This window comes from Podarcis cretensis (genome assembly GCF_951804945.1).
Source record: "Podarcis cretensis genome assembly, chromosome: 11".
NCBI classification, from domain to species: Eukaryota; Metazoa; Chordata; class Lepidosauria; order Squamata; family Lacertidae; genus Podarcis; species Podarcis cretensis.
The window spans coordinates 53,728,025-53,742,753 of NC_137180.1; the positions used below are offsets into that span (position 1 = coordinate 53,728,025).

A 14,729-nucleotide genomic window follows, 5' to 3' on the forward strand; every position below is an offset into this window, starting at 1 on the left:
TCTGAGATAAGGGTGCCCGGCGCACTGGGGTTGCCGTAGCAACACCAGTGAGGTCAAGTGTATGACTTGCTGAACTGCTCACCCTCCCATTGGCTCAGGAAATATGGCTATGTGTAGAAACAGGTATAAGAGTGTCTAGGGCACTGCTTTCACTATGTCTTGTCAAGTCCTGTTGCTGTACTGTTTGCTGTTGGGGTCTGACTCTGAATTTGTGAGTGTCAGGGGAAGAGGCTGTGGGTTTTACACAGCAGTGTTAGCTAGAATGGTGATAGTGCTAGTGGATCTCTCTGTACATATGTATCTTTACTTCAAGGACCCAAAGAACTGCATATGGTAAATAGCAGTGTTCAGCTTTGTCTTGTATCTGCAGACAATAAAAACTTTGTTGCTTTGATCTGTGTAGGAGAGCTTTCCCCTTAACCTGGAAGAACTGGAATGGGTTACTTCCAGGTTTCGGCAGTTGCGCATGTGCAGAAGTGCTAAATTGTGCTTTGTGCATGCACAGAAGCACCGAATCGCAACCCACACATGCGCAGACGTGGGTTGCAAATGCTGCCAGTTGCAAATGTGCATCCCGCACGGATCACGTTCGCAACCCGGCGTCCACTGTATAGCCTTTCTTCCAAGGAGGCTCAGAATACACAAAAATCAGCAATACAAAACAAATCAAGAAAGAAAAGTCAACAGCAAAAAATCTTAACCTTCTCTTAAGCTCAGCACCTTTTTGGAGGGGGAGAGGACATGGGCCAAAGGGCCGGAATTCATTGCAGGGTTTTATTTATTTTTGCTTTTTACATTCCACCTTTCCTCCAAGACACCCTTACTTATCATATGAATAACTGCAGGATCAGGTTATCACTTTCAGGCATTAAACCAAACCAAACAGAAATTCACAACAGAGAAAAGCTTTGATATTTGCCTCAAATTCAATATTTGTCAGTGATGGCCATTCACACATTCATCTGTGAGTCATAGAGGGTTTAGTAATGGAGTGTCAACAATCTCTATGCATGTGCTGACTGGCCCTTCGTACAGATAGAATTATTACCAGACTGTGAGGCACTCTTGCTGCCCATCTGAGTTTCAGATTGGCTGTGGCTGCCTGGGGTGATGTCCTGGCAGCTCTGCATTGGGGAATCTCTTCCTGCTGGATCGGAACCCGCTGGCTTTTCGATATTCTTCATCTCCATCTCTTCATGGTGTATCCAGAGATCTGGGGGCCGCAGGTCTTTCTGGCTGCCCTTCCTCTTGCCAGCACTGTGAGTGGCACGTTTTCTGTTGGGGAAGAGAAAAGGAGTGGAAAGTCAAAACACCTGAAGTACTTCAATGCTGTGTAACTTTCCATCCAGTAGATAATACTATTTGCATCATCAGGGCTTCAGTCTTCAGGCTCCCAAAATTCTCATCACTAGTTGTGATGAGACCATATAACCATATAACACTGGCCTTGGAAGACCTACATTGGCTCCCAGTATGTTTCCAAGCACAATTCAAAGTGTTGGTGCTGACCTTTAAAGCCCTAAACAGCCTCTGTCCAGTATACCTGAAGGAGCATCTCCACCCCCGTCGTTCTGCCCGGACACTGAGGTCCAGAGCTGAGGGCCTTCTGGCGGTTCCCTCTCTGCGAGAAGCCAAGTTACAGGGAACCAGGCAGAGGGCCTTCTTGGTAGTGGCACCCACCCTGTGGAACACCCTCCCACCAGATGTCAAAGAGAAAAACAACTACCAGATTTTTAGAAGACATCTGAAGGCAGCCTTGTTTAGGGAAGCTTTTAATGTTTAATAGGTTATTATATTTTAATATTCTGTTGGAAGCTGCCCAGAGTGGCTGGAGAAACCCAGTCAGATGGGCGGGGTATAAATTATTATTATTATTATTAGCAGTGGGAGGAATATTTTGTTGAAAATTCTGGGGTGGGGGTTGCAAAGGTGAAATTTACTAACATTTTTTCTTAGCATATTCAAATCTGGCCAGCGTGGGTGAGTTTCCACTTTTAAAATCTATGACTCCACCTAGTTCCTAGCCATTCCTAGCTGTGATTGGTCAAGCTATGGGGCTGGGCCAATTCGTATTTTCTTTGCTTCAACTCAGCTCCTATGTAGCAGCGGTGGCCTTTAAGCTTTCCAGCCCAGGCCTTTACTGTTGTACACATGCATGTTTGTGTGGGCCCTTCCAGCTGCCATTGCCATATCTGGGATTCGTCTGTGGGAAATAACGTCTGAGCGGAATTTTAGGAATAGGTAAAAAACTCTGGGGAAACCCGGGCGTAGGGCAACCCATATCAGAAGCTTTGATTTTTTTGGCAAATTTTGTGTCCAGATTTTTACTTTTTGAAATATGGCAACCCTAATTTATTTGACCTGCTGTAGAGCCAGGGGCCACCCCCAAACCAGCTAGGGAGACAGCTTGCCATAGTTTTTAGCACCTCTGCAGGCTGTTGTCAAACTAGCATCCATTGTGGGCTGCCCATAGTCAACTGGTGACTTACTGCAACAACTTAATGGTGAGCTGGACCTTTCTTAAAGAGAAAGTAAACAGTGGAATGTGCAAAATAACTGTTCATGCAACAAATCAGGCTTCGTATTATAGAAATGGCATGGAGAAGATGCCATTGGGGCAATGTTCCAATATAGTATACAGCCATGACTGTTACAGTGATAGATGTCTTGATCTGTTGATCATCCTGTCTTCTATGAAAGCTTCCTGTGATTTATCTCTCCTCCCTTTTAAGCTTGAGACCAGGATGACATCTTTAATTTCCAAGGGCATGGGGTCAGATGCCTGGTTTCTGCTTGGTCTAAAAGTGCAACGGGAGCCCCAGCTGACAAAGGATTTCAGTCCCTGTAATAAAGAGTTAAGGCAAGCCATTAAGTAGACAGGAAAGTGAACCTGTGTGGGTTTACTAAACTGACTTTATACATCCATAGTTATGTCTTCTACCAAAAAAGCATCTCCTGAGTCATTTGAGAGAGTCAAGAGGTCCAGTTCATAGCCATAGATTGGGAGATTTACTCAGCTTGACCAGATTTTGCACCCCAGTATGAAAGTAGCTCATGTATGTTTATATATATGGTCAATAGAAACTACTCAATTCATTTTTTAGATAATGGAAATGCAGAGGTAAATACATTTAAGAACTGGAAGGAGTTTCTTCAGATGTCCATAAGAACTTAAATAAGGCATTTATTTTTGAGGACTTAAAAAAAAAGTTTGAATATAACCTGCTGCTGTTGCTATTTATAGAGTTGGATCCAGAGAGAAGTGCTCATGTGATATGGTTTTAGAAGGGAATTAGAGTAAGGCTCTCAATGACTTCTAGTCATGATGGCTACATGGATCGGACTCTGTATATGCTGGGAAGCAATAGCAATGGATGGCTGCTGCATCTGGTTGGCCAGTTTGTGAAACAGGACCCTGGAGAAGATCGGTCTCCAGTCTGACCCAGCAGGGTTCTTCTTGTGTACTCCCACATCATATGTTTTCTTCTGTTACATAAAGTGACACCAGTTTTAGCTCCAGCTGAGGCTACCTGCCAACCCCTTCCAGCTAGACATCAGGCCCCACGCTGACAGCATATGTTGGGAAGATGCATGGAAGGCGTCCAATGAGAGGAAATGTCAATCGTGGCTTGAAGGGATGCAGGCCTGCAGCTTGACAGAGTAAGTCATTTGTTAACCAGATGATACGCAACCGTTAAAACGGCTCCCTCCAGAAACAGAGGGAATAGTGTGAAGTTCCCCTTTTAGAAATGCGTTCTTTATGATGCAACAATCACCCATTAGTAGCATCAACCCTTTAATTAGTAGAGCTGGCTTGCGCGTCTACACTTCCCCCTCTGTTATGCAGCATATGTTGCATTTATTTTTGACATACATTAAAATGTGTGTGTTTTTTTAATCCAAGGAAGCATTCAGTGTCAGATCCCATTTACCGCTTTATGAATATTAATCACAATATGTTCTCTTGCTGTATGACTTAGGATGTCTGTGCAACTGACCACTCTTCACATTTTTTTAAAAAAAGTATTTCACTTTTCATATGAGAAAAACCAAGTGCTCTTAAGCAGTTTACCCACATAGCACATTACTGAGGATGCTGTTTACATAGAATATGGAATTCATTTCTTTTAAAAGGGGTTACATGCAAAGCTAAGGGGACGCGGGTGGTGCTGTGGGTTAAATCACAGAGCCTAGGACTTGCCGATCAGAAGGTCGGCGGTTTGAATCCCTGCGATGGGGTGAGCTCCCATTGCTCGGTCCCAGCTCCTGCTAACCTAGCAGTTCGAAAGCACCTCAAAGTGCAAGTAGATAAATAGGTACCGCTCTGGAGGGAAGGTAAACAGCGTTTCCGTGCGTTGCTCTGGTTCGCCAGAAGCAGCTTAGTCATGTTGGCCACATGACCCAGAAGCTGTATGCCGGCTCCCTCAGCCAATAAAGCGAGATGAGCGCCACAACCCCAGAGTCGGTCACGACTGGACCTAATGGTCAGGGGTCCCTTTACCTTTACTTTTACATGCAAAGCTAAACCATGTCATTCATCTAGTATTACCATGTTCAGCAAATGGAAGCTGCATGTGGATTGACTTGTCTATGTTTATCTATGACTCTAGTTCTATAGGTCAGGGGTGGGGAATCTGTTCCCCTCTAGACATTGTTGGACTCGAGTTTCCATCAGCCACAGCCATCATGGCCAATGGGGGCAGGGATCATGGGAACTGTAGCCCAGCAACAATTGGAGGTTCCTCATCCATGCCACAAACGTACAGTGCAAGCTCTATTTGAAAGGTCAAGTCAACTTTTGTTATTTGGGGGGATTTGATTGGTTTTTCAAATGACCATTCATTAAACCTAATTTGTGCTATGCCACAGAAACTTGAGCAATGTTCCCAGAAACTGTAAGTAAGAGGTTATAAATAATGAGTGTGTCATTCCAGACAGATCTTCGGTCTTGCATCAGCGACACTACTGCTGCCTAAAGACTTTAAAAGGAGACAATTTAGCATTCAGTACATTGTTTATTTCTGCACATTACCACCAGTCTCACTGATAATAAGCAGTGACAGAAATCTGAGACAAGACTATAGAATGAAAGGACATCAATAACAAAGAGATGAAAATGAATGAGTCATCCAAATGTATGTTCTCCTTGTATAAACATCAGGTTTGAGTTTTGTTCTCAATTATTGTCAAGCTCCAGGACTTCTCAGTAAGCAATACCTCCCTGCAAACTTTCTATAATGAATTTTGACAGCCTGTTGCAATATAAATGTAGGGTAACCTGGCTCTGTTCTGAGTGAGTCAGTGAGCCAAATCCATTTATTTATGGTGAGAAGAATGGGTTTTTTGTGGGGGGAGGGGCTATTGGCTTGTTTTTTTTTTTTTGTTAATGTTTATATTATATACTTTATGGCTTTATTTTGCATTTTTATACTGTGGACCGCCCCGAGATCTTTGGATGAAATTTTTGACCAGCGATGGGATCAATGGACTAATTCAATATAAGGCAGCCTCAGCTGTTCTGCTGAATCTGGACCAGTTTGCAATGCCTTTATTCTGTGATACAACAATGCATATGGTAGCTTTTTGTTTTATTTTATTTTTTAAGAACCCAGACTAAATGAAGGGGACATGACAGTTTAATTTAGTGTGGCATTGCTTACACTTTGGAATCTATTGAGAGTAGGCAGGTGCACGCACTGTCCTCTTTTCAATGCCTATTAAATACTAGCCTGTCAGGGACAAGGGTTCTAGTCTAGCCTTTTCTCAGGACTGCTTGTTTTCTGTATTTGAGTGCTTATCCATAAAAAAAGGAAAGAAATGCAAACATCCGATTTCTTGTCTTGCTTAGCAAAGTGGTATAGTCCCTGGAAGACTTCCTGTGTAGAGTGGCTCTTAGATGACTTTTGAACAGGGGTAGCAAAAGTAGTGGCCTTCAAGTGTTCTTGTGTAGCCTTATTGGAGATCATTGATTGGGTCTGTGTTGCTCCTGGACAGGAGGAAGGAAGTCAAATGACACCGAGGGTTGGTTCAGAGAAAGAGTTCTTTATTTCTGCTCTCCGGAACAGCAGAAAGGCACCTGTGTAGTGTGTCCACAATCTAGATAAGACCTAGACATGTCATCCCTACTCCACTGAAACAGCCAAGGTCATCCTTGCCGTCACAAACTGATAAAGGAGAGGGCTCTGAGCACATGTTTATACAGCTGGGTTTTTGTTTATACATTGACTCAAAGCTCAAGTTAATGGATTTTAGCTAAGGAAAAATAGGGATTTTGGTGCCCGTTTCAAACTGCCTGCACAGTCAGTTTTGGGTTTGGGAAACCCATTCCTTCATTTGTCATGCTGGCTAGGGCTGATGGGAGTTGTAGCTAAATAACATTTGGAACGGACAATGTTGGCTGCATCCACCATGGAGATTCGCACAATGGCAGCTTATGTGTATTCTATACATGACTTTCCTCTGGAATGTCTTATTTTGAAACCTTTAAGAGAAATTTTTGTTTGTTGATTATGTTTCTTTGAATGCATACTGTATTTGACCTCCTTTTTTTTTTTGCAATGTTTTATCTGATGTTTTAATGTAGGCTATAAAGCACTTTTGAGATTTGCCCCTGAAAACTATAAAGCGGTATGGAAATAAAATGAATGAATGAATGAACATAACAAATGAACGATTGCATTTGTTTGGTATGCACAGCTAAAGGCTTTCAAGAATCTTCTAAATGATTAGAAGTACACCTTGAACTGTGCCAAACACATTTTATGTGGTGCTGCCTTGAATGTTCTAAAATTTCAGTTTTCAAGTAGAAACCAGAGATTCCAGTAAGGCAGAAAACTGCCTAGACTGAGTAAATATTCTTCTTCCACCCTGGTTGTGATCAGTGCCATTGTGTAGCCTTGCTACTGCCTTAGTGGCACAACTTTCCCCCTATACTGCTGCTGCTGTTTAACTTGGATTAGTTAGTGAGTGGGACATATGCTGGAGTAGAATTCAACCCAGCACAAGGGTTCACAGCTAGAGCAATAAACTGTCAACCTTCCCTCCACATGTGAAAGCACTTTCTATTTATGCATGGGTTCTTTGGATTCCAGCCAGAGTTTTGTATCAAATTTGCCATAATGTTGCTTTCCTAATCATATTGTTGTACTCTGATGCTGCGCAGTAATGGCAAATAACAAGTGAAACAAGAGCTCATTATTCATTACCATCAGGTCTTTCAATAGCTGGTTGGTATGCAGTTTTCTGTCTTGCCAATTTAAAGCAATTATTGCCCCATATCAGTCCTCCCATCAGTAGGGATTCTGCTCATACATAGCTGTAAACAGGTACAAAGGAAGCGAAAGGATACCAATTTCAGTTTGCCTCATTGGTCCCAACTGCATGTAAGCCGGTGGTATGAAATACTTGCCTCCTTTTGTTTCGCATGGCTCCATAAAGGGGCCTCAACTGATATCAATGCACAAGGCAGTAAGGAATAGATCGTATTTAGAAACAAGAAATAATGCTGTGCAAATGTGACTTCTTGCTTTACATGCTGTCACAGAAGGGCTTGGAGGGGAAGTGAAGCTCTCCTATGGTCACACACAGCCCTGACACATCCATGCTTAGCAGAAAAGAGTCAAGATTTTGAAGCAGAATGCCATAGCTAATGAGTGCTGGAAACATAGTGCAAAGCTAAAAGAAGAACAATATCCCAAGGGGAAAATGGCAGACTTCCTAGTGATGCTGCGTTCTTTCAATGCCAGGATGATAATTCCTCATTTTTATCAGCTTAGCTTCAAAGCCTGATCCAGACCCATAGATGCTTGTCATGATAAGTAATAACTGTGCCAGAAGGCATTCTTAACATATACTTAGTTTCCCTCCTATTACTAGTGAGGGCTGTCTTTGTTCCAGATAGCTTTCTAATATAATAGTCACAGATTGATGCTTTTTTCAGGGATGAGAGGAAAGACCACTCTCCTATGATCAAGTTGCCATATGGATTTTTGAGTTCTTTCTGGTTCTGGGAGTTATTTTATAACAAACTCAGAATCCATGTAAGCCAATAACTTGTCTCTTATGTGTATTGGATAGGCTTATGATCTTTTGCCGAAGTGCTCCATTTGAAACTGCTTCCTCACCCTAATTACATAATTTATCCTTAACAGAGCTTATTAAAGTTTCCTAACACATTCTTCAATGCTACTAGTTGGCAGTATAAGGCATACAAAAGTCACTTCACATTTGTTCTGGTTTCGCTTTACTTCCTCCCACCTCATTTGTGATGTCCCTAGGCATTGTGATGTTGGGCAGAAGACAGGATGAGTAGCTGAAGGTACAAAGGGGGAAATTCAGTGGGCAGCAGAGAATGCAAAAATTAGGGAGAGGATCCAGACAAGGCCTATGCTCTTTCTCTGGCAACTCTGATGCTGAAGCTTTTATAGTTCTACAAGCTTATGGGAAACCTATGAGTTGTCTGGGTGGGTTGACCCACCAAAAAGCATGGGAGGATGTCAGAACCCTGGGAACCTTCAGTCCAGAATGCACTCCAAGGAAAAACAAAGGGTGACATCTGATTAAGATGCACAGCATAGACCTGTTGAAATCAGTTAGTCTTGGTTGATTTATGTCAAGTGATTTCAGTAGATCTACTCTCAGGATGATGTAAAAGGTAAAGGACCCCTGAATGGCTAAGCTCAGTCAAAGGCGACTATGGGGTTGCGGCGCTCATCTTGCTTTCATGCCAAGGGATTTGTCCACAGACAGCTTTCTGGGTCATGTGGCCAGAAGGACTAAACTGCTTCTGGTGCAATGGGACACCGTGACAGAAAACAGAGCGCACAGAAATGCTGTTTACCTTCCTGCTGCAGTGGTACTTATTTATCTACTTGCACTGGCGTGCTTTCGAACTGCTAGGTTGGCAGGAGCTGGGACAGAGCAATGGGAGCTCACCCCATCATGCGGATTCAAACCACCGACCTTCTGATCAGCAAGCCCAAGAGGCTCAGTGGTTTGGACCACAGCGCCACCCGCTCCTAATAAGCATAATGTAGTTGAATACTACCCAAATAACTGATCTCAAGGTCCCAGATTCTAGCCTGGTTCTGGCTTTTGATTCTGGGAGATTCTTTGCAGCTCTTCAGTTGTTATTTTTAATTTATATACCACATCCATATCAGAATGGCCTGTCAGCTACAAAGTTCCACTTGTAGCCAACTTCTAACAGTGCATCCTCCACGATGTGCTCTTTGCGCATGCATCCCATGTGCGAAACCCCCCCTAGATCTCTATCAGCTCCTTATGTTCCAACAGGTAAAGAAGCCCCGTTGTTTCCTATGTTATTGTATTTTTGCCATTATGGGTGTGCATGCTTTACAACTTGGATTTCTGCCTGAGTTTTATAAAAAGTGTTGGGGCTGTCTTTCCTGGCCGCTAAATCAAATGAATTTGACATTTACTTGTTCCACAAAAGTGATGAGACTGTGTGAAGTATCTGGATTCCTAAGCATATTTCACCATTGCATGGACTCTACTTTAGGGTGAAAAAAAACAGGTTTGCTCTGATTGACTTGCTCCAGAGCAGGATGGAAAGATTGATGGACAGGGATATTTTCCAGTTACTTACTTCCTCTGCTGTGCTGATGAACGCCTGGTACAAATCACAGCCACAATCACCACCACCACGACAGTAACCACCCCAACGGTGACAACGATGATGACAAGAAGGTTGCTGTTCTTCTGGGGTGTTACACTTCCATGAGGAGGGTGCATCTGCCCAATGGGGGGTTCTGCAAGAACATAAAAAGTCCTGAAAGACTGCAAATAGCTATAATGTAACATTCACAGTTTTCCAAATGAAAAAATAAGGAAGCATGAAGCTTTAGCAAATGACTACTGAAGCCTTGATTCCTTTAAGCTGCTAAAACGTTAAGGAGGACCAGGTCAACCTGACTATAAAGCTTGGGTGGCTAAGCTGTGGTCCAGTGCTGGAATACAAGTCCCATCATCCCAACAGTTGGTCCTAATGGCTGGAGGTGATGTGAGCTGGAGTCCAAGAACATCTGGAAGGCCAAAGGTTAGCTCCTTCTGCTGTAAAGAATCATGAAAGAGGACAATAGGAATTGGCCTTTGGTCATCTCCCTAAGGATGAGAATAAATGAATGAAAGAAAAAATCATCCAAAAATGTTAATAGGAATTGATTGAAAGCCAACCCCGATTAACATTTTTCAGGTGACTTTTTATCACTAGCTACCACTAGCTTTCGAGAACTTTAATAATAATAATAATAATAATAATAATAATAATAATAATAATAATAATAAATTTTATTTATATCCCGCCCTCCCCAGCCGAAGCCAGGCTCAGGGTGGCTAACAACACTAAAACAGTGCAACATTATAAAAACATTATAAAAATTAATTAAAATCAAAATTGATGGCAACCATAAACTAAAGTTTTGTAAAGATTGCCAAAGGAGGGAGTCAGGCTGCGCCCTGACCAAAGGCCTGGTGGAACAGCTCTGTCTTGCAGGCCCTGTGGAAAGATGTCAAGTCCTGCAGGGCCCTTGTCTCTTGTGACAGAGCGTTCCACCAGGTTGGAGCCGCAGCCGAAAAAGCCCTGGCTCTAGTTGAGGCCAGCCTAACCTCTCTGTGGCCTGGGACCTTCAAGATGTTTTTATTTGAAGACCGTAAGTTCCTCTGTGGGGCATACCAGGAGAGGCAGTCCCGTAGGTACGAGGGTCCTAGGCCGTATAGGGCTTTGAAGGTTAAAACCAGCACCTTAAACCTGATCCTGTACTCCACCGGGAGCCAGTGCAGCTGGTATAGCACCGGATGAATGTGATCTCGCAGCGAAGACCCCGTAAGGAGTCTTGCTGCGGCATTCTGCACCCGCTGGAGTTTCTGGGTCAGTCTCAAGGGCAGCCCCACGTAGAGCAAGTTACAATAATCCAGTCTGGAGGTGACCGTCGCGTGGATCACAGTGGCTAGGTCAGGGCGAGAGAGGTAAGGAGCCAACTGCTTAGCTTGGCGGAGATGAAAAAATGCCGCCTTTGTTATAGCTGCAATCTGCGCCTCCATGGAGAGGGAGGTATTGAAGATTACACCCAAACTCTTAATGGACGGTGCTGGCACTAATTGCACCCCCACAAGAGATGGGAGTTGCCCCCTCAATCCCATATCGTCCCGTCCCAGCCAGAGGACCTCTGTCTTCAAAGGATTTAACTTCAACTGGCTCCCACGTAACCATCCAGCCACAGCTTCCAAGCATCTGATCAGTGTGTCTGGGGCCGAGTCAGGATGGCCATCCATCAACAGATAGAGTTGGGTGTCATCAGCATACTGATGGCAGCCCAGCCCCAAACTCCGGACAAGCTGGGCGAGGGGGTGCATAAAGATGTTAAAAAGCATTGGGGAGAGTATCGCACCCTGGGGCACTCCACACACCAAGGAGTGGCGGGATGACAATTCCCCCCCCAAGCGCCACCCTCTGTCCCCGACCAGAGAGAAATGAGTGCAGCCATTGAAGGACTGTACCCTGGATCCCCACGTCGGCAAGGCGGTGGTCCAGGAGTTCATGATCGACCATGTCGAAGGCTGCTGACAGGTCTAGAAGAATCAGCAGCCCCGACCCACCTCGATCCAGCTGCCTGCGGAGATCATCTGTTAGGGCGACCAGAGGCGTCTCGGTCCCATGACCAGTGCGGAAGCCGGACTGGAATGGATCCAGAGCCGATGTTTCATCCAGAAACCTACCAGGCTGTTCAGCAACCGCTCTCTCAATCACCTTACCCAGGAATGGAAGATTCAAAACCGGGCGGTAATTGGATAGATTAAGGGATCTAATGATGTTTTCTTTGAAACCGGGCGCACCACTGCCTCCTTCAGTTCCCCATGGAATGTCCCGGTGCCAAGGGACAAATTGATGATATCCCCCAGGGGGGCCCGCACCTCATCTGGACACGCTCTAATCAGCCAGGACGGGCACAGGTCGAGAGGACAAGTGGTGGGCTTTCCAGCTCGGAGGAGTCTGTCCACATAGGCTGGGGATATCCAGTCAAAGTGGTCCAATACTGGACCCGAGGACAGTCAACTGTCCATCCTTTCTAGGATTCAGTTTTCTTTTGATCTTACAACCCTGCAGAACTTACATGTTGATAATTGTACTGCGAGGAAGGGAGGGAGGAAGACATTAAAGGCAAAAATCTGCAACTCTGTAGTGACTTCTACATCTTGAAAACAGATTGTGTGAATGGGCTTTTTATCTGAGAGCCAAGGGTCTTAAACTGTAAAAGTGGAACTTAGAAACTGGAAAAGTTTGTTGTCTGTAACTTGAAGCTTTTTTTCTAGGAGCGTCTACAGAAAACCAGACATTTGGGCCAAGTTCCTCTTGCCTGGGCTGAAGATCTCAAAATATGTATGCTGACACATGTGGGCATCACTTGAAGCATAACTATTATGCAGAGTGAGAGCTGGCAAAGATTTCTATGGATTTCTATGAGGAGCAATTCTTTTTTGCACGTCAGTAAGATGTTTTATACTGCAGAAACACATCCTGTGATCTGAGCAGTGAAATATCATGGCTTATGAAAAATATCTGATGTATTTTGATGTGTAGGAAGACAAACTACATAATGCTCCACTGGCACAAATTTACTCCCCTTATTCCCCATGCCCACCTATAAAAACAGATGCAATTTAATACCTGCCAAGTGCATGTGCATTTTGCTCTAAAGAACAGGGCTTGCTTGGGAAAGGGGCAATAAAACTCAGGGAATTTATGCTTTGACACATCATGGAAAAGGGGAGATACCCATCCATTGGCCAGAGAAGGAGCAGGTGCGGAGAACTTTTCTGGTAGAACACTTTGCTCCAATTGGGGGAGCAGAGGTGAAGGAAGGCACACTCTAGCTTCTGCCACTGGTCCCCAGGGCTTCGAATTCTGCCTCCTAGGAGGAAGGACTGAGCACAGCCTCCCCAATCCACTTTGTGGCTCCCTTCCAATCATCCTGACCTGTCCAGGGTCATCCCCAAGGCTACCTGCTCCACCCTGGATCCATGCCTGAAGCTGTTTAGTAGAGGTAAGGCTAAGGGTTGTTAAAACCCAATTTCTTACTTACGATGAGGAGGGAGGTAGAGGGAGCAGGAGATATCCCCATCTTCCGACCAAGACCAGGCAGGTTTGATCCTGCAGGGTGTTACCCAATTGAATGAAGATTCTCAGCATTGCGATGGGGCACCAACCAGCACTGCAGAGAGTTAGATCTTGTGTGGTGCTGATTCAGGAGGCAGGAAGAAGGAGAGGCCTGGTAGGAAGAAGGGCAGGCAGGGTGGGAAAGGCTCCCATCCTACCTTCCCTTGTGACAATGCAATTGTCCAGTAGGTTCCACCTTTTGTGGCTTCTTCTTCTTCCTACTCATGCCTACCTCTCCTTCCTGCCTGAGAGCCAGTGTGGTGTAGTGGTTAAGAGCGGTAGACTCGTAATCTGGGGAACCGGGTTCGCTTCCCCGCTCCTCCACATGCAGCTGCTGGGTGACCTTGGGCCAGTCACACTTCTCTGAAGTCTCTCAGCCCCACTCACCTCACAGAGTGTTTGTTGTGGGGGAGGAAGGGAAAGGAGAATGTTAGCCGCTTTGAGACTCCTTCGGGTAGTGATAAAGTGGGGTATCAAATCCTAACTCTTCTGATGCCCCCTGACAGCCTTGGATTGCTCTGGGATGCACAACTTGACCCATAGTAATCTGGGGCTGTCTCAACATGATCCAACCAATGCCTGGATTCCTCCAAAATGGCCCAATATGGCTCAGGGCTCAGGTGAATCCAGTGAACCCTACAGCACCCTAACGCCAGTCATTAACCAGTGAAGGTACAGGCTTCCTTCTTGCCTCTTTCCTTTGTATCACATCAATTGAATACTTAGCCTACAAGCAGCAATTATCTTATCTTTAGACCCCTGACAGTTCTTGGGAAATTTCAGGCACTTCCTAAGTCTTAAATAACAACACAGAAAGGAAGAAGCCATTTCATTTACTTCACACTAGCAGCCATTTAGTTAGCAATTGCTGGTGCCCATCATTTTATTAACATTATCTCCTTGAAGATGGGAGAACAGGAGAGATGGATTCTTATTTTCCTGCCCAGTGGTGTTTATGGTATAATGAACCTCCTCATCTGTTGTCTAATTCGAGTGCCTGTTTTAACACTCAGCTCACAATCTGTAACAAATTATGTTAATATATTGGTACAGCACCCTTGATTCAAAATTATGATCGCTCTCCTCTCAGGAATCATTGGTGTATATACCAAGCTCGGTGTGATGAGCTTTCTCTGTTTGTGCCAACAAAACCATGGCAAGGGACTGTGCACCTAATTTCATTCTTCCCTGCACTTAGGTCCCCAAAGTATTTGCTGCTGTGCTGAGTGTGGAGGGCAGAGCAGAACTGAGCAGAATGGGAACACTTGTGTGAGCTGTGACTGCTTAGTTGTCACCCTGTGAGACTTCTACCTACCCTGGTATTGGTGCTTATTTTATTCTAAGGAGAATCATTTGGATCATTATTTGGGCTCAGGAGAATATCCAGAGGACTACCATGGCTGAAACTCTACTGGTGGGACCAACTCGATACTACTCCTTTTTTTTCAACCTTATTAACATACTGGTGAAAGAACAAGTAAAATAGAAAAATAAACTCTTCTTATTATGTGCTGCAACTCAGACACTTCTCAAAAAAAGGGGGGGAAAAGAAATC

At 44.4% G+C, this 14,729-nt stretch overlaps 1 protein-coding gene and 1 long non-coding RNA gene across 4 annotated transcripts in view; one reads left to right on the top strand and one right to left on the bottom strand.

Annotated features, from left to right (window-relative positions):
• Window positions 1-14,729, bottom strand: part of DCC (DCC netrin 1 receptor) — a gene marked incomplete at its 5' end in the record, with an annotated part of 954,207 nt that overhangs the window by 40,206 nt on the left and 899,272 nt on the right. For all 3 annotated transcript variants that reach the window (XM_079994683.1, XM_079994682.1, XM_079994684.1), the window contains 2 exons: window positions 1,049-1,275; window positions 9,608-9,770. In XM_079994683.1, the coding sequence (XP_079850809.1) occupies window positions 1,049-1,275; window positions 9,608-9,770 (390 nt within the window). The remainder of the gene's footprint in view (window positions 1-1,048; window positions 1,276-9,607; window positions 9,771-14,729) is intronic.
• Window positions 1,154-13,026, top strand: LOC307226461. The gene is made up of 3 exons (XR_013843448.1): window positions 1,154-1,259; window positions 3,500-3,660; window positions 12,934-13,026. It is a non-coding gene; the product is annotated as an uncharacterized lncRNA (long non-coding RNA).